The sequence below is a fragment of the Clarias gariepinus genome, chromosome 26 (assembly GCF_024256425.1).
Source record: "Clarias gariepinus isolate MV-2021 ecotype Netherlands chromosome 26, CGAR_prim_01v2, whole genome shotgun sequence".
In the NCBI taxonomy this organism is placed as follows: domain Eukaryota; kingdom Metazoa; phylum Chordata; class Actinopteri; order Siluriformes; family Clariidae; genus Clarias; species Clarias gariepinus.
Genome location: NC_071125.1, coordinates 14,248,632 through 14,273,040, shown reverse-complemented (window position 1 = coordinate 14,273,040; position 24,409 = coordinate 14,248,632). Strand labels below are relative to the sequence as shown.

General features: G+C 37.2%; 1 protein-coding gene across 1 annotated transcript in view; it reads left to right on the top strand.

Moving 5' to 3' along the window:
* Positions 1–23,549, top strand: part of tmem108 (transmembrane protein 108) — a 71,231-nt gene extending 47,682 nt beyond the window's left edge. The window contains exons 3-5 of the mRNA XM_053488227.1: positions 15,257–16,237; positions 16,435–16,589; positions 21,837–23,549. Coding sequence (XP_053344202.1) covers positions 15,257–16,237; positions 16,435–16,589; positions 21,837–21,953 — 1,253 coding nt within the window. The 3' untranslated portion in view covers positions 21,954–23,549. The remainder of the gene's footprint in view (positions 1–15,256; positions 16,238–16,434; positions 16,590–21,836) is intronic.
* Positions 23,550–24,409: the final 860 nt, after the last annotated feature.

The window sequence follows — 24,409 nt, the reverse complement described above, 5'->3', positions numbered from 1 at the left end:
AAAATCTAATTGACTTATTTCAACCAAAAGTCCCATACTAATGTCTAAAATTTATCTATAAACCTTTTATAAAAATCAATTGGAAAACCATGTGGGCCTGGAGCTTTATTAGACTGCATTGCCTTAATTAAAACTATGATTTCTTCATGAGATAAGGTAGAGTCCAAGTCCCTTACAGTTGTTGTATCAGTAACGGGTGACTGTTGCTGTTATGTACGTGTCTAAAATTAGTCTGATGTAATGTCTAAAATTAGTGAAATGTAAATTATTGAATTATGGGTCACCTTTAAGACTTCACTTATATAAATGTTCTGGCCACTCAACTTAATATGAATACATTATTCTTAATGTGTCCTAAACAAATGATAGTAAATACAGATATGAATGTTAGGTGCATATTTTGGAGCAAGTGGTCAGACATGAGGCCAGTGCTACATAACACTACATTCATTAATGGTCATTCATTCAACCTTAATGACTGCCTGGTCTAGCTCAGGTTTTTAAAAACGTGTTCAGTTATCGTTTTTTTTTTTAAATTATTATTATTATTTGATTGCTCAAAATGTTTTAAAAAAAATAGAATACTAGTTTGTTTATATTTTTGAGCAATCCAATAACAAATAATACCTCATTGATCATTTTACATGATGTTTTTTTGATGTGCTTTCAGAGGCATAGTGATAGTGCACGTTACAATAAAAAAAAAAAAAAAAAAATCTTACAGTTCAGACTGTGCCCGCTTCGGGTTTAAATCACATTACAGATACAGATATGGGTATTTAGAAGACTAAACAGATACAGATAGTGGCATTGAATTGCACCCGTAACGTTCACAAATATCCTTAAAGCATCATCAAATCCCCATGTGCTCTATATCAAGATAAGTGATTGTAGCCATTTTAGGTCTAAATACCGATTCATGCTATCTCACTCTATTCTTGGATTGTTTGCTAAAATAGTATAGTGTTTATCTGCAGTCATCTGTTGCACAGTTCAGTCACGTTTGTCAGGTTTTCCCCCTCATGTCAGGCTACTGGATATACTATTCCATTAGGAAGCCAATGCTTACATATATTGTCTGTGGAATTGATCTTTAGGGAACCTGCAGGAACACCTAGAAATCTATACTTCACCAAGTAATAAGTGGACTTCCTGGTTTGATTGATTTGGTCAGAGCTCTCAGGCAGTGTCGGCAGCCATGGCCTCAAGAATTAAATAAGTAAGTTAGGCTATGTCAGGCTCCAGGCTCCCTGGCACTTAAAGATAGTAGTAGCTCCTTTTCACAGCCAGTACCATAGGTGTTATAATTATAATACAAGTGAGAACACTAGAGAAAGGGAGTGATTCATTTCTTGATCCCCAAATTAATGGCATTACTTGTGACACTAAGATTGGATTTTACATATTTCCAAGTGTTCATACTTGTATTATAATTAAAACACCTACTGTATACTTTAATTGTGGATTGTTTCTTTTAACATTGCTGAACTTGACTAGATGCTAAACTGAAGTGACTGGATGCTACAGTAAACTCTGCCCATTCAGTTTACTGTATATCTAATTTAAAGTCATTTACTGGATGTGTAAGAAATACACCGAAGGTCTAAATTACAAAGATGTAAAATCTCACTGTCTATACGGCTTTATCCTGTATTTAGTGTCATGGGGGGCCTGAAGCCTATTTCAGGAGGCTTAGGGCACAAGGCAGGGTACAACCTGGACAGGGTGCCACATGCTCATTCACACAGCATGGGCAATTTTGGGAACACCAATTAGCCTATTCTGCATGTCTTTGGACTGTAGAAGGAAACCAAGAAGAACATGCAAACTCCATGCACACAGAATCGAACCTGGCCGGGAATCGAACCCAGACCCTGGAGGTGCAAGGCTAACCACTACACTACCGTGCCCAGACCTTTCCTGTTATATCACTTATGAGGGTGAGTGCCGCTGACCCTACCCGAGTAAAAAGTTTCAGTATGCTGGAATAGACGATGACTTGAATAATATTAGACATCTCGTTTATTTTCCTAGAAAACACGACATCTAATTGGAAAAAGAATTTAATGATTTTAGCTGAAGATATATTGGTATCTAAATTTAAAAATATATTATGATTATAAATTATAATAAATCTAAACAAATAAAAGAAAGATGTTGTCTGCACATTGGTCAGAACTCTTTCAGTGATATCTTTACATTTAGTACACTGGAGGACCCGAAACCAGTCTAAAAAATATTGTTGTGTCTGTACGCCTGTAAAGACAGGTTTTGCCACAGCATCACACAAAACTGGCTGGACAGCATTTAAAGAAATTTGCCAGTCATTAGGCATTTGCCTGAAGTTGAACTTAAATTGAAATGTTGAGTAAAAGCGATGTTATGTGCTGGATTAAATAATCTACGACAGTAATAGTGGTGATAGTAATGGTAGTGGCTCTGTGTCACTGTCACTGTGTAGGCAGATTTTTTTCAGCTGTATAATGTATGAGTACAGATTTCCTGCGAGTTCAGATCACACACCTCGGCATAGGTCTATGAGTCACAGGATTGTAAGGGAGAATCAAAGCAGCTCAGGAGAATCTCAGGTAAATTCCTGTTTCCTAGTTTGTTAAACTTTTGGGTGAAAAGAATCCAAATGAAACATTGGCTCGATGAGGGGGGGGCATTTTGTATTTTGATTTGTGAAAGTGACTCGAACCACTGAATGCAAAGTGGGAACCACAATGCACTGGATGTTCCTATTCTCATGATTTATTAAAGGCATAATATTGCAAGACTTCATGAATGTCACAGACTGTTTATGTCTTCCATATTTAGCATGTTTACTGCATGGATTTCTCTCCAACTATAAATCTTCTACTGTGCTAATGAACCTAAGGGAAAATCAGGATGTAATTTAATCACTGCTCTACACCGGAACATGCTATATATTTTTCTCCCCAGTTCTTCATATTATTGATCCATAGTATGTGTTTTATTATACCATCAGAACCATTGTTCCAGCATTTCTCCTTCGCTGTCTGTCTCTGATAATTGATAGTAATATAAAATCCTGCTTAATGTTCCTGTTCATGCTTTATTATCACACTAGGATAATTTGCGCTCCCAATGTTGAGGCGTAGACATGCTGTCTGTGTTATGGCCAGTTACCGTGGGACTCAAACACTATGTAAGACATACTGCTGAAATAAATTATGGCAACTGTAAATATGATACACACGCATTGCAATGCACAATAACAGTCTGTTTAGTTAGGCTGCCGTTTGAAACCTCATGCTGATGTTTTTCTCCAAGGAAAATCTTTATTTATTTCTTTTTTTCATTTAAGACCGATTCCTTTTTTTTTTTTGATACATACCGATTTTTAGCTTTTGTTTACTGGTATTTACACCTTTTGTATGAACCCACCCATTACCTGGTGATCAAAATGTTAAAAAGGTGGTTCTAATTGCCCGATTGTGCCCTGGTAGATTTAATTAACGTTGGTTTGAATGATAGACTGTATAAAAACAACTGGACAAAACCATTCGTGATGTGACCTATTATACAGAAACTGTGACATCTCTCTTTTGCGGAGGTAGCTCCGCGTAAACCCTGATTAATCCATAAATGGGCACATGGGCAGAACAAACAGTACTAACCTGAATTGCTATTATCTAGCTTAGCTTTAGCCTACCCTACACATTGTCTTATGTCAACTCCTAGCTGCTTACCTTAAGTGATGCATAGCAGATAGCTAATGGTTTGACATCTGTATTGCGACTGTCAATCAAATCGTTCATGCGCCTAATTATGTATAATTTTATGGCCTAATGAAATTTAACAACTTACATAAAAATTTATGCCATACAGTTATCTAGCTAGAAAATCTAGCTATGAATCTAGCTTTAAAGGTTTACTTTTGTTTTGAAGTTGGGCATTTTACATGGGGATTGACTCACTTTTGGAGCCAGCTGCACATTTGGGCACTCCCGCGTTGGTTGCTCCTTGGTTTTGAACCCTAGGTTTCTCCTGTGAGGACTGTATTTTTTTATAAACCACGACGAAGACCAGAGAGCTGACTATGAAGAAAAGCAAGCCAAGAAAAAGCACCACCTATGCAAGCCATTGATTTCGACCACATTAACCATTTGGCACAGCTGTTTCAGCTATTTGGAATATGCAGAGAAGAAATAATAGCTAGGCTTCAAACAGGTTGGCTACGAAAGAAGCTGTGCTATAAGCCTGGAAAGTGCATTCCAAAAGAACAATGCCACAGTTAGACGATGTTAGTAGGTTGCTGGATTGATGCAGCTATTGTAAGGAAAAGATATGCACCTAAATATTAAGACTCAAGATTCAAAGAACTTTATTAATCTCATTGCTTATTCTTGGTTACGGTTGCTCACAGTTGTTAAGAAATAAAAAGGAAAAGTAATAAATAAGTAAAAAAAAATATATATATAGCCCTAAAACAGTAAGTACCATAAATATGACCCAAGAGCATTTGTAAATGTTGTACAGTAATTTAATATATGTATTTAATATTGTATTATTATGTGTAATATTGTATTACATATTTTATTAAGAAGTAATATTGTAATTATCATATTATTAATACAGGTAAGTATTAATGTCCTATTGTGTTACTGTTACTGTCAGTGAATATCCACATAGTGTATGAGTTAAAAAGAAGAGTTGTACGTATAATTTTATGGCCATTAGGAGAAAAGATCTCCTGTGGCGCTTTGTGGAACACTTGATGGTAATCAGTCTCTGGCTAAAATTGCTCCTCTGGTCAGCGAAAACACTGTATAGCGGGTGAGAAGGATTGTTCAAAATTGATCGTACTTTGGACTGAATCCTCCTCTTCGCTACTACATCCACAGAGTCAAGCTCCAAGCCTAGCACAGATCCGGCCTTTTGAATTGCCTTGTCCAGTCTGTTCCTATCAGACACCTTCATGTTACAGCCAATTAACGGTTTAATTTATTTTAACTGTATAATCCTGTACATTAGGTCACTTAGAAAATGTGTGGACTGCCATCAAAACCACCATGGCGCTCATATTCATTTAAAACCCAAATGTTTTTGGGATATAGCTAAAGAAAGAATTGTCCTTGTTATTTCAAAATTTCTGTTTGTTATTTCAATCAGGTTGGGCTATACACCCTTATTGTGCATCTATGGTTCAGAATGAATAAACAAGTTATCCTAAAGTGCTAGAGACTTCAGCACCTCAGTTTAGACTTGCCTGATCAGAAAAAATGTAGCTGTGACTAATCAGCTCCAAGAACCTTTGGTACCTACTGTACCTGTTGTCATTTGGTTGTACAGGTAGTCCCCAATTTATGTTCTGGGAATACGTTCGTAAGTCGGATTTGTTCTTAAGTCCAACAAAGTGAGCCTAATTTACCTTTGACACTAATACAAAATGTAAAGCACACCAATCCACATGTCTAAATGTCTGTCCCGTTTTCTGTCTAACCATTATTTGAAGCATTTATACCAAATAACATTTATTTGCGCACTGTCTGACTACATCGATTGTCCCTTAACAGCAATTCGAATTCCAACTGGAGTTTATGACACAACATCACACTCCTGGTGTCCCAGTGGTCAGTAGTTAGCGCTCCAAACGCAGAGGCATGAGTTTTAGTCCCACTCAGGCCATCGGTTTGGTATGAATTTGGTTTTGAAATCATTTCAACATTATCCCATCTTCATGTAGTCAACCATGTTCTGATGTCATTGTCACTAACGCTGCCAGATTACCATCACCACAACGTTTTGACAACCACAAATTCCTGCTGTGTTCTGGAAGTGAATTAATGCTCATGCAGTAAACATGTTAAATATGGAAGACATAAACAGCCTGTGACATTTACAGAAACGTTGTGATTGATTGCATATGGTGCATATTTATTTCATTATTTGATAATACATTTAATTAATATTTTATTTTAATAGTAGCACTGTTGCCATGGTGATCCGGTAAGCTCGAAAGAAAGCTCTTTCTTCACAACCTTCACAGTTCAATTTTAGGGTCAGACATGACTAATAAGTAAACGCACTTGTAATGTTCAGGGACTGAGTAAGCACTCTCCGTTTCCCTCCCCCACAGTATGGGAGCATGAGTCAGAGGTGTGTGTCTGTGTGTGAGATAGTGTAGCTCCAAATGGCAGTGTTGGCACTGGAAGATGAGTCAGCCATTGATGGATGAGAGGGAGAGGATTTATGCTGCAAAAACTCCCTCTCTTGGTCTCTCTGGCACATACACACACTCACACACACACAGTCGCATCCATGCACTTACAGCTTGTTTCTAGTAATTCTGTCTCTAAAGAACATAGTGCTGTGATGTCTGTAACACATGTCATTCGTAGCACAAATTGCATTTGGTTGCGTAGCATATTTTAAGCGATTAACAACATCATGTAGAGTCATGAATAATGTTGAAAAACCTTCTGCTCTCACTTGGTCACAGATGTTCTTTGTTACTCACAGGCTTGAAAACGGTTTTATTCCCTTTAACTTGATGGAATTTTGTCAATAAAACATGATCCTCCCAATACGGTGCAATGACTATATTAACCCATTAAAATTTAAGTTAGTATGTAGAGACTATCCATGATAGCTTTAGAATCAGTAGCATTCCATGCACAGGGGACCCAGCTGACGCTATGTGTGTCCCGATTTAAACACACCACTTTGTTGTGTATTGAGCAGCGATTCATGTTTTATTCATAAAGCTGATGTTTTATTGATGCGGTTTCAGAATTCTAAGTACAGGGAGTGGAAGCTAGAGGGTGTTAGTGCACCTTACTGATTCCGACTAGCACTAGTAATGTGTACTCCTCAGATTTAATGATCAGGAACAGGTGGAATATGTACAGCGGCCTGTAGATCGTTTTCCTAACAGTATTAGATTTTTGATATATATATATATATATATATATATATATATATATATATATATATATATATTTGGGAGGTAACCATGTTAACTGGTTTAGCTTTTTGGAATTTCTGCAGTCAAAAATTGTGTTATAGAAAGACATCATCAGAAAAGCGATTGTGAATTATGCATTATGGGATTCTGTTTCTTGTGGATACTTGACGATACAAGCTCTGTCTTACAGTACCAAGACCCGTCATCTCATGCTTTTTATAAGCTACCAATAAACTATTTGAAATGAGCTTATTAAAACAATAGCGATTATTTCTCATCGCACACAAGTAATTTATCCTTTAATTTCTATTTTTTATGATTTACTTTAAACCCAAAACCTGTAAGCTGTGAATAAAACTTTGTATATGAGGGTGGACCAGACTGGTTATATTAAAAGTTCTGTTGGTCTGTTGGTCAGCGTCTTCTTGTTCAAATCTCCTCAGTCACTGCTATGCATGTGTGAAAGTGTTATATCAGTATGTGGTGCTATTATTTATCAAAGGCTCAGTGCGAAGTTTGGAAAACGTCTGGTCATCTCCAAATAAAATTTGGACCGATATACAAGGAAGGTGAAAGTTTTATATATAGGAATAATGACCGGTGATTATTCATGGATTCATCACTACGAGACTGAGAGGAAATGGCAGAGTATGAAACAGAAACATTCTCAATCGCCGACCAAGAAAAGGTTCAAAAGTCATCCATTAGCTGGGAAATAACTATTGGAACAGTATTGGAACATAATTTGGAAAAGGTTAAACAATTAACAGTCCTCGCACAGTGAGACGCTTATTTAATTTTATTTTTATTTTTGGATTTTTCGCGTGATGTCAGCCGACCGCATCTTTTCGAACTGCTTGCTCACGCACCAATAGGGGCGGAGTAACACACTCGGAGGAAAGCGCTAGCCGCTCCTTTCGCGTGCGCGAGCTCACAGACGCCCCTGATTGGTTGTAGAGCCGTAATTAATGTGGGAGCGCTCGGCCAATTAGCTCTCTCTAGACCTCCGGCTGTAAGAGGAAAACAGCATCACTCGGGGTTCGAACCAGCGATCTCCGGATGATAGGGCGAGCACTTGAGCGACCGTTGAATTGCTTATTGAAGTGCTGAGGCCTAAGCTTCGGATTAAATGGGAACTGTTATCCAAGGGCGTTGTGATTTTGCATGACAATGCACGTCTACATACTTCTGCGGAAATTCTGCAAAAACTTTTTGGTCCCCTGACAGCAGCCCTACGAGCCTGAAATGTCACTTCTGATGAAGAAGTGAAGACAGTGGTGCATTCGTGGCTCACAGCTTGGCTTAAAACATTTTTACAAAATCTAGTTGACAGATGGACAGAGCGTATTGAGTAGTTATGACAGATGGACAAAGCATATCGAAAAAATCATGTATTTGTCTTTTCTAAAAATTTATTCAAACAAATTCTACAGTTTGTGTGCGGATAGTTGTTGACGCAACCTAAGTACTGATATCTTTCCTGTAAATCTCTCTGTAGATGACACTTTAGCTAGCAGATGAGTGTTTGTTAATAAAACTTGGTCTCCAAATAACAAACTTTCCAGAGTGATTATCTTTTCCTCGTGCTATCTTGATCCAAAATTGAGGTCATCTGGGCCTCAGCATTAATAGACATCGCACAGATCATTACAGAATGTTAATTGCCTTTTTGCTTTTTTTTTGCCTGTTTTTAATTTCCTTAAAGTGTTTCCTGTAGACGGAAGGGCCCTCATAATTAGGCAGTTTATTCTAATGAAAAACAAATACTTTACTGGATCAAAGAGTTTGTGTGTGTGTGTGAAGATGAGTGTGTGATTTTGGCCACATTTTTTAGTTTTTCAGCCAAAAAATGGGCAGAAGGTACATTTATAACCCCAAAATTAGATAAACAAAAAGAAAAGAAATAAAGGAAACAAAAAATAGAAAACAATCTGACCTGCAAGTTGCTGGAAATTTGGCTGTAGATTTCATCTGTGTTAATCTAGTATATATATATATATATTTTTTTTTTTTTTCCCCACCCTCAAACTTTTAATTACCACTGGGCAACAATTTTTAACACTTACCTTACTTTAGAGATAAAAAGGTGCTACTTATTATGTATGTTTATGAGCTGAAATAAGACAGTTATATACTGTACTTATATACTTATATACTTATAATATACTGTGATTATAAGCAATGGTAAATTTCTTATAGGAGACACACACAAAGAGGCGCATATTAGATACTGAATAAGAACTTATCTTTTAGTTTTTGTTTTAGAGTTAATATAAAATTTTGATTTGCATAAAAATCTATATACTGTAGATATAATGAAATTATAAGGCAGTAATCTAATAGCTGTAACCAGACAGACTCTATTTGTGCTGTTACCTTACTCGCCATACTCATCTCTTATTACTTCACTATTGTTGGGAAAAATCTGGCTGAGATAGGAGCAGAATGTATGTATGAATTTTGAATTTGAATGTAGACCAATTCAGTTCAATTCAATTTAACTCTAATCAATAGATTTGTTAACAGTGTTTTTTGTTTGGGATTCCCCCCCCCCCCGATTGTCTCCCTAATCTAGACGTGTCCAATTTTACCCGTCAGCAGGGGGCTACCACATTAAGCTACTACTACCACTCAGTGGGGAGGGCCGAATCACGTGCCGGCCGCATCTTTTCGAACTGCTCACTCACACACCGTTGGGGGCGGCGTAACACATTCGGAGGACAGTGCTATCCGCTCCTTCCGCGTGCGCGAGCTCACAGACGCCCTGATTGGCTGTAGAGCGGCGAGTATTGTGGGAGCTCCGACTGCGAGAGGTTACAGCATCACCCGGCAATCGACCCAGCGATTAGATTAGATTAGAGCGTATATGGAAGAAGGTATACACTTTAACTAGCAGTTTTTCCCTGATTAGCAAGCCAAGGGTGACGGTCGCAATGGAAATCTCCCTGAGATGATCTTAGGAAGAAACCCTGAGAGAAACCAAACTCAACAGGGAACTCATCCTCATTTGGGTGATATCAGATATCAGACCAGTGTTATTTAAACCTTGTACTTCATTCACAAGCAGACTCGAGGCTCTCATTGCTGCCATAGGTATTAACCAATTAGTACTTGGTTAGTATTAGTAAGTTGGTTAGTATACTTGATTAGGTTTGGTTAGTAATTAGTAGGGATTTTAATACATTTTCAGGTAAGTGTGAGCCATAACGAAACTTTCTTCAGCACTGTATCACATCAGCATCCAGGTTGAACAGAATTTCTCATTAGATTGATTTTTATTCAGATCAAAGAATCTTGTGCATGTTAATGTAGCTAACGTTGGGGGCCCAGTTTATTAGGCTTTCAATGGGGCCTAGAATCTTTAGTGGTGGTGCTGTTCTTTTATAGCAGTGACCCCTGGCATGAAGCTCTAGGGCACTGCAGCCAACCATCGTGTAATGATGATGGCTTGAGTGGATGAATGAAAGATTTTAGTTAGGTGCATTACATGCCACTTCGTATGCAATGGGGGGTTCAGTCAGAGCAGATTTTTTTTCTTATTCAATGATAATATATTATAAAGCTATCTAAGGGGACAGTTGGTTTTGGGTTATAAATGTACTGTAGCTTGTGGAAAATGACTAAAATCCTGGACATCTTCAGACTTGTGTCCATTTATCTTTGCATTTTGATCATATATATATACATATACATATATAATCCTAAAACCTCGAATACACAGCAAAGTGGAAGAATGTAAAGACTTATTGATGCATCCTGTTACTAATATGTGTTGATAATGATAGTAGATCTCTTCATCAGTTATCAGTAAGTAATGTGTGTATACTAAAGAGCAAAATCTAAAAGAAGCTCGTTCTCTTTTCCAGGGATGGACAGGTCATTTTAAATTGTCCATACTTGTCTGGGTTGTTATCTCTGAGCTACAGACCTGGCCTTACCCTCAAGGATTTCCAACTTGACAGCTTGTGTAAATAGGACACCAACACATGCACAGAGCGAGAGAGAGAGAGAGAGAGAGAGAGAGATTGTAGAATGATTGATCTGTGTCAGTTTACTGTGTGTAAGTACTCAGTAAGTGAGTTGGGCTTTTAATAATAGTCTCTGTGGATCTATGCTTTTTTAAAAATCAAGGATGGGGGAATTGTAATGCAACACAAAGGTGTGTGTGAGGTATACTCACAAAAGGGATGCCACCCGATTTAAAGCTAGAGGGTTGGGTTTTGTTGGAGTAAATGTACACTACCAGATAAAACTGCACTATATCATCAGCATAGATTGTTTTGGGAAGGGATTCGACAGCCTAATCTCAGCTCAGCTCTCTTAATTCTGTGGTCACTGGAGAGTTCATCCCTCTTTTAAGTGTTTCTCTGGAGTGGCTACATTTGCATGCATAATAAAAATGTCCTATTATGTGCCATCAGCCTATCACAGTCATACAATTCATCAGAATCATGCAGTTCTGCTGAAAAAACTGAACGTGCACATTATTTTTACAGAAATGAAAAGTGGTCTATTAAAGATAATAGTGGATATGGAAATGTGTCACACATAATTACAAAACAACATATCCTCATGTAAAGTACAGCTTTTTGCGTCTTACAATAATGTTTTGTTTTTCAGAATCTTGGCTACAATTACATAATCACGAGCATGTATTAATCTCCTGCCTTTAATGTCATATACTAGTTTATGAGCCTTTACTCCTTCTTTACTTTCTTCCATTTTTTTTCCCTCTTCTGTTCATCAAATCATCCTCCTCTCACTCTCTCTTCTCCTCTGAGAGTCAAGGCTGGGTCTCCATAGCAACTGCAGGATCTCGATTAAACAATAGCCTAACTCCAGGGTCACGGCTTCAGGGATGTGTATGAACCCACACTGTTCATGTCTGTGTGTGTGTTTGTGTGCATGTTTCTTTAATTATGCCAAAGTGCTTCCCACCATACAGAGCAATTCACAGTAACATAGCAGCAATAGCAACTCTTCAAATGAGGATGTCATCCAATGCCTACTGCAATCTGCTGGATCTCTTCTCTCTGTCCTCGTGTGTTCAGAAGCAACTGAATGTTAACTTGATTTCTGTCCTCTTTTTCTGTGGCGCTGTATGGTTGACAGTACTAACGCCACTGATGTAAATATGTAAAAAAAATATATATACATATCGTATATGCCCTCCTGTTTCTCTGATTCCTGGCGATATTTTTAAAAACAACACTTAACTCTTGACAGACTGCATTTCATCATGTCTAGTACCGTACATAAAAAAAGATGAAGAGGTCAAATAGATGGGGTCTAGAAATATTACCTGAATATCTGCTAAGCTTAGACTTTAGAACTGAAGTAACCCTAGATCATAACACTCACTGCCTCCAGAGGTTTGTACAGTGGGCACTATAGAGGATGAGTGTATCGCTTTATGTGCTTCCTTTCTTACCATCACTTTGGAATCAGATCAACCTGGGCTTATCAGACCACACGTCCTCATCAGACCGTTTTTCATTGCTCCAAAGTTTAATCTTTATGATCCCCAGCCAATTGAAGCATTTTTTTTTTCCAGACACTCCTCTCACTTACAAGTTGTTTTCTTATTTTGTTACACATCTAAGTTGTTACGCAGGTACTGTATTTAGTCCCAATCCTGTGTTTTTTTAGCATGCGTCTTCACCAAGTATTTAAGTGATCTCTATTCGTGATTTTTTCCCAGCCCAAGGTTCCCAAGGTTCAGCACTCCTTTTGGGTTTTTGATAATGTAAAATTTCGAATCTCCATAGCTTTTCTTTATACAGCCAATAATTAAAAAGATCTTTTTTGGCCAGGTTTTGTAGAATATAATAACAACGTAGTCAAGTATGGACCAGTGCGGAGACAATACAATACAAACACGTTATGTAAAAGATCCATTTTTGTAATGATGACATGTAAGAGAATCCTTTGTACCCTCTGTAGCGTTTTGATGATAAGACCTCACTGCCAGCTCGTGTGATCTGGTGTAGTAACCCATAAAAATCTTTTTCTCATATCTTTTTTATTACTGTCGAGTGGTCAGGTGGCACCCAGTTATTTTATTGTGGTCACACACCAGTTAGAGAAAAATATTTCAAAATGTAATTTTCCGCTTCTAGTTACTACTTTAGCAACGTCAGTGTTTAGAAGATTTATTAATCTGAAAGGCGAAGAACCAATATTTTACAGTTTATGTTCTTGTATGTTCTCCCAAACCCAACACGAAAAAATCTGGACCAAAATGGGGGGAAACGGTTAATTTCATTCCTTTATTCAAAACCTTATTCTTTAATAAGGAGAGGAAACATTGTTAGTTATATGCAGTTGGAAATCAGCCTTTAATGTTTAGTCTAATGATCATTAGGTCCTGATTGTTAGTTATATGGTGGTAAGTATTCATAATGTAAAAATGGACAGTATATTTGTTCCATTCTTACCCAGTCAGACCAAAATAATGCATTTCGTCCTTACCGCTTTATCTCATATACGGGGTCACATGGAGCCTATCCCAGGCACAAGGCGGGGTATGACCTGGATAGGGTTCCAATCCATCGCCACATAAACAAACGTCAAACCAGGACTTTTGGTTGTGCACAATAACAGAACACAGTTATAAGAGTAAAACCTTCCTTTATTTCTATTTATATTCCCCTGCTAATCTAATCCACTTTACCAGTGTTTCACTAGTTAATTTCGGACTTGACATAGGAACAGTCACTGTTGGCTTGCATTTTACACATAGTAAGGCAACAATAATAAATGAGACTGAATTTTTGTAAGCAATCACAATGCAGAAGGCAAGTGTTATCATACAAGATGCGAAGTCTAACCACTTCTTTTTTTTCTTCTTCTTCTTCTTTATACAGTATGTCCCGCCGATTGAATGCTTTAAATGACTTTGCGCCTGTCAAAACTTTTTTATTCTATTTAAATAGAAAATTAATCGAATTTTTTTCGAACCTATAAACACATATAGCATCAGCGTTTGTGCAAATAGTCAACTACGGAGTCTTTAATCTGAATTATTTTAATGGAGAAATACCTTCCATGTTAACATAACTATTGTCAGTTGAATTTTTTCAAGCATACATAATTAAATATCATTAAAGCTGGTAGTATACATTAAACTTTAAAGCAAGCTCTAATTAGGAATGTTAAAGTCTGTTAAACTGCGCAAGTAATATTTGGTTTGTGTAAAAACAATCTTTGTGAAATTTCTTTATACCTACCTTTATATCCTATTCTTTCTGCTGGCATAAATGTAGCAATCTAAGAAGCAATCTTTTTTATAGTTCAGTTATCACTTAAAGGACTGCTCATGATTAAATGATTTGTCTGCCTGGGGTTTGGAGCATGCAATGCTCTTCTTGTTGCTATTCTTAACATTATCTGTGCACATTATTAAGTGTACTGTATGTATTATGCTGAAGCTGTGCATCAGTGAATTGCTTTTCTTTAGTAACATGCCTAGCAAAAACAGATATATTTGAATTTTGAAAAAACAGATATAGAACAGCAGTTGCCTCAGTGAAAGTGAGACAAATGTACAGTAGGCAGAGTTTTGGTAATCTGTACTGTTGACTTTTTATTTTTTTTTTGTTTCTTTGTTATATATAATTAGTCTTTTGCTTTCATGATCAGTCACAGACATGGAGAAGTTTTAAAACCCTGTCTTGCTAAAAAAAAAAGTGTTTTGCATTAAAACGCCATTTACTTTGAAGTACAGAGCCAGCTAAATATGGATGTGCTATATAGGAGTCTGGGGCTATAGGAAAAGAAAGGAATGGATACCTGTCATTATCCTTACGTCAAGGGCCGTACTCAGGGAGGTGACCAAGAGGCTCTAGTGGTTCTCTGTGGAGAAAGGAGTACCTTCCAGAAGAATTGGTGTCAAAGTTGTTTCAACAAAAAAAAAATTGTTTCTCATGGTCTGAGGGTCTTTCAGGTACCCTTTGACAAACTTCAGTCAGCTGTCATGTGCCTTTTACTGAGGAGTGGCTTCCGTGCTGTTTTTAATAAATTTGGAAAGATTTCGAACAAACTCCTTTTATCTCATTATAGGGTATTGTTTGTAAAGATTTTGAGGAAAATAATGAATTGAATCCATTGTGGAATAAGTAAGTAACATAACAAAATGTGAAAAAAGTGAAGAGCTGTGAATACTTTCCAGATGCACTTTAAAGAGATACAAAAATGAAATTGTCCAGTTTAAAAGTTTTACAAGAACAATATAATGAACATTTTGTTGATACATTTTGTTGATACGTACACTATAGTCCCTGTGTTTGTCTGATTTTACCACTTTCTCCCTATTACCATCAGGCATTCTTCTGATCCTGTCAGTATCAGAGAAGCTGGTATCCTTTGCAGAGGAGCACCCCCCCAGCTGGACACCGCGGAGTCTCGTCTCCATGCTACATTCGCCAAACCCACCTGGCTTATGGAAGGGGTCTAGTACTGGTGACCAATCCACTTTCACAGGTCACAATGCAGCAGTGTCTGCCCTGGCATTGAACCAGTTGCAGACGGATCGCACTACCACGATGAAGACTAGCTTTGGACCAAGTCCAGTATCTACAGCGTCAGACTCTGATCTGGCTGCTGTTGCTGAGGGGCTTCTAAGAACTGAGTATTCCCAACCATTGTCCATAGACACTAATAACAACCAAGGGATAAGAGTTGAAGAGTCAACCAACCCCAGTTACCCTTACTCTTCATGGATGTCATCAAGGTTATCCATTCCTCCTGTGGAACTGGAAAAAAGCCTCAGGCAGCACGCTCATGCCATCACACTGCGTGATACTGCCACTCATACTAAAGGCCCCATATTTGTTGAAAGTAAGCCTGAGCCACAACGGCAGTCGGCTAGTCTGTCCACATATTCTCCCCCCAAAGCGACTAAGCACTCGGAATCGAATGGCGTTACCTTCACTACTGTGCCTGCCAGCATTACTAACAATGGCAGCTTAGCAAAAACATTAGGTGGCACAAATATGCCTGCTAATGGAACTAGTGATCCCTTTTTCTCCATGAGTGGTGTAACAGACACAGGCACCAGCTCCGTTAAGAGCAGTTTAGGTACATCACTGAATAGTCCCCCACTTATAAATGATTCAAGCACCTCTGAGCTTCTGTCAAGAACAAATGTGAGTAGACTTCCTACCACCCCACAAGGGTCCTTTGGATCAGGGAACCAGTCAGTCCCTGATTTTGACTCGGCTGATAACCGTGCCACCATTTGTCTGACCAAAATGGACATTGTATGGGTGGTGCTTGCCATCAGCGTGCCTGTGTCATCCTGCTGTGAGTATCTGCCATTATATGTGACCAGTAGACATGACTTGCTAATTTAATGAGTTTTATTGAATCCATTTACTTAATAAACTGTGCTAGTGAAATGAATGCCCTTTCTTTCTAACTAGCCAAAATGATCTATTCTTTAGACGTTATGAAATTTGTATGAGTTCTCAGTTGATTGCTTTTTCTGTTCTGCTTCATAGCTGTGCTGCTGACAGTGTGCTGCATGAGAAAGAAGAAGAAGTCAACCAGCCATGAAAACAACCTGAGCTACTGGAACAACACCATCACCATGGACTATTTCAATCGCCATGCTGTGGAGCTTCCTCGTGAGATACTGCCACTGGAAACTGTTGATGTACGATAAACTTACCAGTTGTAAACCTAGAACTACACATTCATTTATGTGGAATTGTTAAGCCCTTAACATTGTGTGTAATCACGCGATACAGTATCAGTCGAAAGATTGGACACACCTTTTAATTCAATGTTTTTGTTAGTACTTTATTTTACGTAATTATTTCATACAACCAACAAAGTCAAAGATCAGCTCTTTTGAAACAGTTTTTGTAAGCACAGTAGTGTCAAGTGCATGTAAGCAGCAGACACATCTCAATATCAACTGTTCAAATAAGATTATTGCATATTTTTGATGCTTTCTGCATTGTTTTGCAAAGTAGAAAGAAATTAAAATTTGGAAAGATCATCGAATTAAAGGGTGTGTCCAAACTTTTGACTGGTACTGTAAATTAATTCTAATATTATTGGCACCCTTTTTAAAAAATAGCAAAAACATTAATGTTCGGAGAAATTGATAATTATTCAGTTAATAAAAAGAATTCATGCCAAGTGTTGTTTTATTTTTAAAATAGTTGATTGTCAAAAACTTTACTGGCATTATTGAAGAGTACTATAAATATAAGTGAAGGAATCTTTGGGGAGAATGACTCTTGCGTTTAGTGTTTAGGAATTATTGTCATCTGTGACCATTTCCTGTTTCACTGAGGTATGAATATGATGTGAGACAAAGGAAAAATTATTTTGCTGTCCATCAACATAGGTAAAACCAAAGGACATTCAAGTCAAATGAGAGAAAAGACATTGCTGTACAAGAATTAGAGAATGGACACAAGATCGGCAAGGAGGAGCCCAATGATCACAGCTTCAGGACTGTAAATTTTCGTTGAAACTTTGGGTTTCACCATTTTATAATCGAGTAAGATGTCACTGCCATGAACAGAAGCTTTTTGGACAAGTTTAATGAAATAAACTCTTCCTGAGACCAAGAAATAAATAAATTTGAATGTTCTCAAGCAACACTGGAATTACATCTGGCATAGAAGACAAAAATTTGAGTGCTTTGATCTTTTTTTGGTGAAAATATGGACTTACAAAGAATAGCATGTCATACCGAAAGTAAAATACAGTGGCTCTTTAAACTGTTTTGCTGCTAATGCCTAGCTTCCTGATGAAGTCAGTGGCATAATAAATTCTCTCATAATGAAATTCATTTAACACGCCATCATTTTAGCTGCAAATCTGATTAGAACAGCCAGGAGGCTGAAAATGGGTCTTCCAACAAGACAATGACCCAAACCACACATCAAACTCAACAAACAAATTTAAGTTACAGTCAAAAGTCAAGGTTTTTCCAGTGCACATGTCAGCTTCTGCATTAACCCTGATTGAAAATATGTAGTCTCAACTGAAATCAGTTTAGAAGAGAATCCCCAAGAATCCCAGTGGTTTGGAAATGTTCTGCCTAGAAGAGTGGTCCAGGAACTCTCCACTAATATTCTCTAACCTTGTTGAACAGAGGGAATTTTTTTTATTTGACAATAAAAGCAAGTGTCTTTTAAGCCCAACAAATACTAAAATATCATTAATTACATTATTGGTTGTTATAATTATTTATAAACAAAAAATATCAAAAGGGTGCCAATAATCCTGAAGTTGGCTATATATATATATATATATATATATATATATATATATATATATATATATATATATATGTCAAAAAAATTAGAGTTTTGTCATTTAAAAAGTGAAACGCATACATTTTTGATTTCTTACACTTAATAGGGTAATAAGTTAAATAGGCCAAACCTTTTTTTGTTTTCATTTCAGCTTACATCTTATGAAAATCAAAAACCAAGTATCTCAAAATATTGGATTTTTTAAATCTTGTTTGAGTAAATTACTGCTCCTTACACCTTTCTGTCTACTTCAGTACACATATCCTGACTTGACATTTGTCCAGCAGACAATCATCAACACCCTAAACAAGGGGTAAGCCACCTTTACTGAGTCATCACTGAGTAGTTGGCTGTTTGCAGAGTGCTGTATCAAAGCATATTCAAGAACTTGGGAGAGCTTCACAAGGAGGGAAGTGATGCTGCAATCAGTGTATCAAGTGCTATCGCACACGGACATCTTCAGGAAATGGGCTATATCTGTTGCATTCATATTAAGCAACTTCTGAACCAGAGGCAATGTCAGCAACATCTAACCTGGGCTGAAAGTAAATTTTGAATATTATTTGGAAATCGAGATTCTGACATCTGGAGGATGAGTAGATAAGTACAAAACTCAAGTTGCTGAAAGTCAAGCATGGAGATCCTGATTTCTTATTCCAGCAGGTCTAAGCACCTGCCCCAGTGCCAAAACTACTACTAACTGGTTTGCTAACCATGATTGTACTGTGATTAATTGACCAGCCAACTCGCTAAACGTCGGCTCCATAGAGAATCTATGGGGTATTGTCAAAAGTAAAAGGAGAAACTCCCGACATGACAATATATCTATTTTCTTTTCTTTTCTTTCTTAAAAAAAAAAAAAAAAAAAAAAAATCTTTCATTTTTTTCTTGTGAAGCTGCTTTGGGACAATGACCATTGTTAAAAGCGCTATATAAATAAAATTGAATTGAAAATTGAATTGAACAATATAGATCAAAGACCAGGTTGCTTTGATATTAGCCTTCAGCTCTAATACTAATAACAAAGCAACCTGGTTTTCGATCATGCCCCAGTAATGCCACAAGTTGCCTCCATGCCATGCAACATTGAAGCAGTGATTTGTGGCAAAGGAGCTCTGACCAAGTATTGAGTGCTTAAACGAACGTAATACTGGATTTTGAGCTTGTCTGTATTGATGGGTCAGGTGTTTCTCATCTTCCTTTTGACAAAGGCCACACAGAGAATCTGTACAGGTGAGATAGCTAACCAATTACGCACATATATCATTACTACGCAGTAATATCATGGTCAGCAATTCAGTTAGTGATAGTTTTGCCACCGTGGGCAGATGCTATGTCCTGCCATGAAAGAAAATCAGCATATCAATGAAGCTTGTCAGCAGATGGAAGCAGTGGGTGCTTTAAAATCTCTTTGTTTATGGCTGTGTTGAACGTGGACTTGATAAAACACAGTGGATTCTGTGCCTCTCTACTCATCCACTTATGGGACCTTGATGAAATGCAAAATTGTATTCTATCTGAAAAGAGGACTTTAAACCACTGAGGAATGATCCAGTTATTCTTCTCCATGTCTGTCTCTGGGTCAAAAATGGGTTAATACTAGAAATTCAGTTGTATCCCATTTCCTGAAGACATTTGTGTGTGATGGCTCTTGATACACTGACCCTAGCCCTACCCCATTCCTTGTAAAGTTCTTCCAAGATCTTGAATCAGCTTCACTTGACAATTCTCTTAAGCTTGTGGTCATTCCTCTTGCTTGTGCACCTTTTTCTCTTCCAATTAACTTTTCATGTATATACTTTGATACAGCACCTTTCGGTGGTTTCCCCCCTTTTTGGAGGGTGTCGGATAATCATCTTATGGACAGCTGTCAAGTCAGGAGTCTTCCCTCGTGCATGTACTGAACGAGACCAAGTGAAATACTGGATTTTTTATTTTCTTGAACTGTAAGCTGTAATCATTAAAATAAATACAAATACAAAAAAAGCTTTTTACTTTACATGTATTGAGTCAAGGAAAATGAGCTTTTTTTTATACTTTTAATTTTTTTTTATACTTTTTAATATTCAAATTTTTTGAGAGAAGTTATAATACTATATAATACCTATATGCAAGGTTGAGTGAATTGGTTGCAGGGGAGAAGAAAATAAATTTTTAAAGAAAATTTTAGAAATTCATAATGTATTGTTCTGAATAAAAGTATGATCCCTTAAAACTAGATACTTGAGAATAGTAATTTAGTGCATCTACTTTTTCAACTCTGTGTGTCAGGCATATTGACTCCTCTGTTAGGGTTTGAATGTTAAAAATTTCTCCTATTTTCCTTGGCAGAGCTACAGAGGTATAATCAAGCACACAGTACATGTGCAAACTGCTTGGCTGAAGGTATACTGTATATTCAAACAACAAATAGCAATTTTGGGTTTCCCTAGCAAGGTTGATTTGATGTGTATCAAAGAAACTGCTACAGTGTGAGTTATAGTCTTCGTATGAAGTCCTAGGCAAGTAATCGCTATTTCCTCAGGTGCTGCAGAGCTACTCTGATTGTTTTATAGTGATGATTGCTACAGTAGATTGTCTAGCATTTAACCTCAGTTTAACTTTCTTTAGTAGTTTGTCATATAAAATGTATATTTCTTTATTTGAATACCGATTTGTTTTATTAAATTATAATACATGGTGTACCACATTATTCCTGGCAGGAATGTGATTATATGAATCATTGGGCACCTGGGGTATATGTGCCTGCTGCATTCCCTGGGCATTAAAATGAAGTTACAGTAGTTTCCCCCGCCCCCCCCTTTCGCTGTACTTCCACACTTCTGGGAAGGCTTTTGTCTGGATTTTTCTGTCTATCTATAGGGATTTAATTGTTTGTTCAGAAGTGAGGTCAGACGCTGATGTCAGCATTCCAGTTGATCCCACAGGTGTTCAGTAAGGTTAAGGTCAGGGTTTTGGCTTACTTCCATAACTTCCACACCAGCTCACTTTTTGCACAGGGGCATCGTCATACTGAAACCGGTTTGGGCTTTTTAGTTCCAGCGACAGACATTATAGGCATTATATACATTTGTTTACTTCCATTTTTGGGACTTTGTTGGAGTGACGGTCAGATGTCCACATACTTTTGGCCATTTACTGTGTTTTTAAATGATTTGTATTGTGGCATGTTTGCTGTGTACCAGAAACATAACATGAATTCACTGAACATGCCATATGGTTTCTTTTGCTCACTGCAATATTTGATTGGTCTCTAGCACCACCTAGTGTTTAAGATCTGTAAAATACACATACTCATTTCTTGAGCAAGCATTCCCTTCCAGCTTGTCTGCACTCAGTACTTGTGCCATTGCCCTTAATTTACAAGTTACCTGCATTTTTATGTCATTTTTAAACCTTTTTATCATGTATCACACTTTTGTAGTAGACAGTACAGTTCATGCCTGCTTTATGTATTCCTGTCTGATGAGCTTCCTCACAGGCTGTGTGTACATATGTAGCATAATGCCATTCGTCATTTCTGTGACAAGTACTGATCAGGCACAATCTGCCTTTTCAGTTAACAGCCCTGATATAAAATGCAAGACTGTGATTCGTTCACTGAAAACTGAACTTGTATATTTCAGGAACGGGAGACTTGCCTACCCCCTAACGGTGACTACAGCGACAGCGGCGTTGTCCTGGTTAACCCTTTCTGCCAAGAGACTCTCTTCATCAACAGGGACAAGGCCTGTGACATCTGAGCATGTCAACATTATCAAAGCTTATCTGTTTCTTTTTTTTTTTTTTTTAGTTTTTATTATTATTATTATTATTATTATTAATATTATTATTTTATATATAATTTGGTGAATATTCAGAGACCTGAGCTTTATATATATATATATATAAGATAAGATATCTATAGATGAGTTTAAAAAAGACAAATGAATGAATTAAGAGCACTCTTGCTGTAAGGGTAAGTCCCCTTGCATATTTTTCCTGATGTACATTTTCTACAGATGCTTAATTGTGATAAGGGTTTTTATGTCTTTTTTGGATAAAAGCAGTATGTATGTGTGTGTGTGAGTGTGAGTGTGGTTTCCGTGGTGTTCAAGTGGCTTGGAATATAAAGCAATGCAATGTATGCTGTAAAGATGTGTGTGATCTTACCCAAAACACTTAAAAACTTAAAAGCCTGATGAACTTGAATTGCCTCTGTGTGTGTGTGTGTGTGTGTGTGTGTGTGTGTGTGTGTGTGTGTGTGTGTGTGTGTGCGCGTAGTGATGGAAAAGCAGATGGCAGTTGTAATGTGCCTGGGTTCCAGGAGGTACCTAAACCCTGTATTATGATCTGTAGAGATGTAGGAGTTTGTAGGTATGTCAGTGAGATTGAGGACATTTCGAGTTTTCAGCCCTAGGAGTCACCAGCGCAGGGACTATTAAAAAAAAGTCTGTAGTCTCGTTGTGGGCAGCACTGTGTTTCTGTGTCCAGTTTGCGTGTGACATCTAACGCATGTATGTATGTGTGTGTGTGTGTATTGGTGCGTATGTTAGATTAGGAATCATGTCACATGTTACAGGATACCAGTGTTCAAAAATGTTCCCACAATTCACACATGATGATATTAGCTTGCCTTGTTAAGCTTATCTGTGTTGGGCAATTTTGTATCCTTACATGCTTAGTGCATTCTTTCTGTTTATTTGGATACAGTGGCACTTTTATTAGCTCAGAAGGTGATGTCTCGGATGCCTGATGACAAAAAAGCAGTTGTTTTTTAAAGGAGGATAGGAAAGAAGCCCTTTTTGTCTGTTTGTGTGTCTTTCTGCCGTTTTATCGTGAGCATTGAGGTTTGTTCAATCTCGGACTGTATTGTTTAATGCTGAAAGAATAAGACCAAAAGTTGTCACTCTGTAGTTCTTCTCTGGTGTTTATTGCTGTATTGTACAGGTTTTTTTTTTCTTTCTTTTTTTTTCGTTTGGATGATTATGAATATAAAACACTGGATGTAATAGAGTAAAAGTATTAGAATAAGTGAACAAATCAGAGAAAATATTTTATACTGCAATATTTACTTTGATCATATGTATGAACCTATTGTTATTTCACTAAATCATATCTTGAGTCAGCTCAGTAACAGTTTCAATTGTCTGTGTTTATCTTTTTTATATCTTTTATCATCCTTTTATTTTTTTTTATTTTACATATAGAAAACATCTATAGGAGGGATATTGGCTTTATTGATGATTGCTTTACAGAGTTATTAGACGAAGGAATCACATTTTCAACTTATTTTGTATTGTAGCACATACACTGTACTTTTTACTGCTGAGCAATAAAAGAAAAAATGGTTTATGGTGTTTCGTGGCTCATTTCTGTCTCAACAGTCTGTCTCTGAAATGTATGTGGTTAACCTGCTGTTCTTTTTTTACATCTCTAAGCAGTGGGTATTTTTGAGGGTACAAAAAAGTTGAACATCAAATTTCAAGTTTTGCCAATTATTCTAAAATTACATGACGTAAAGGGCTTTGACTCAGTTTGACTCAGTTCAAAGGCCATTTGAACTTCAGTGTAGTTATTGACGCATGTCTAGCATCATTGTCCTGGAAGGTGAAGTACAAGTTTTTTTCAAGAGTAGAACAGACTGTCTTTCCTTTAATTTTTCTCTATTTAGATCTGTCCATCTCGCCATTAACCTTGACCCATTTCCTAGTTCCTGCTGATGAAAAGGAGCTCTACAACATACTGCTACTGTACCAGTACAAAGCTTTAACACAGCAATGGAGTACTTAGACTGACAAAAAGGTTCAACTGATATCACATGGTAATATAGTTTACCAAAAAAATATTATCATTTACTTTATGCAGCCAAACTAACATACTGAAATTGTGTAACTCTATAGGATCCTTATGCCTGGTGTCCCATCAGTGGCTAGACTATCCAAATGATCTCCTAGACCGCAAATCCAGATACTGTATATACATACATAGTCCATATCACTTATTATATTTAGGGGGCCTGGAGCCGATCCCAAGAAACTTAGAGGACAACGTGGGGTACAAACTTGGATAGAGAGCCAAGCCATAACATAAGCACAAACATTTGCGGTCATACACTATGGCCAATTTGAAAAACACCAGTCAGCTTACATTGCATGTCTTTGGGTTGTGTTAGGAGATCTGATTACCTTAAAGAAACCCACCAAGCATGTGGAGAACA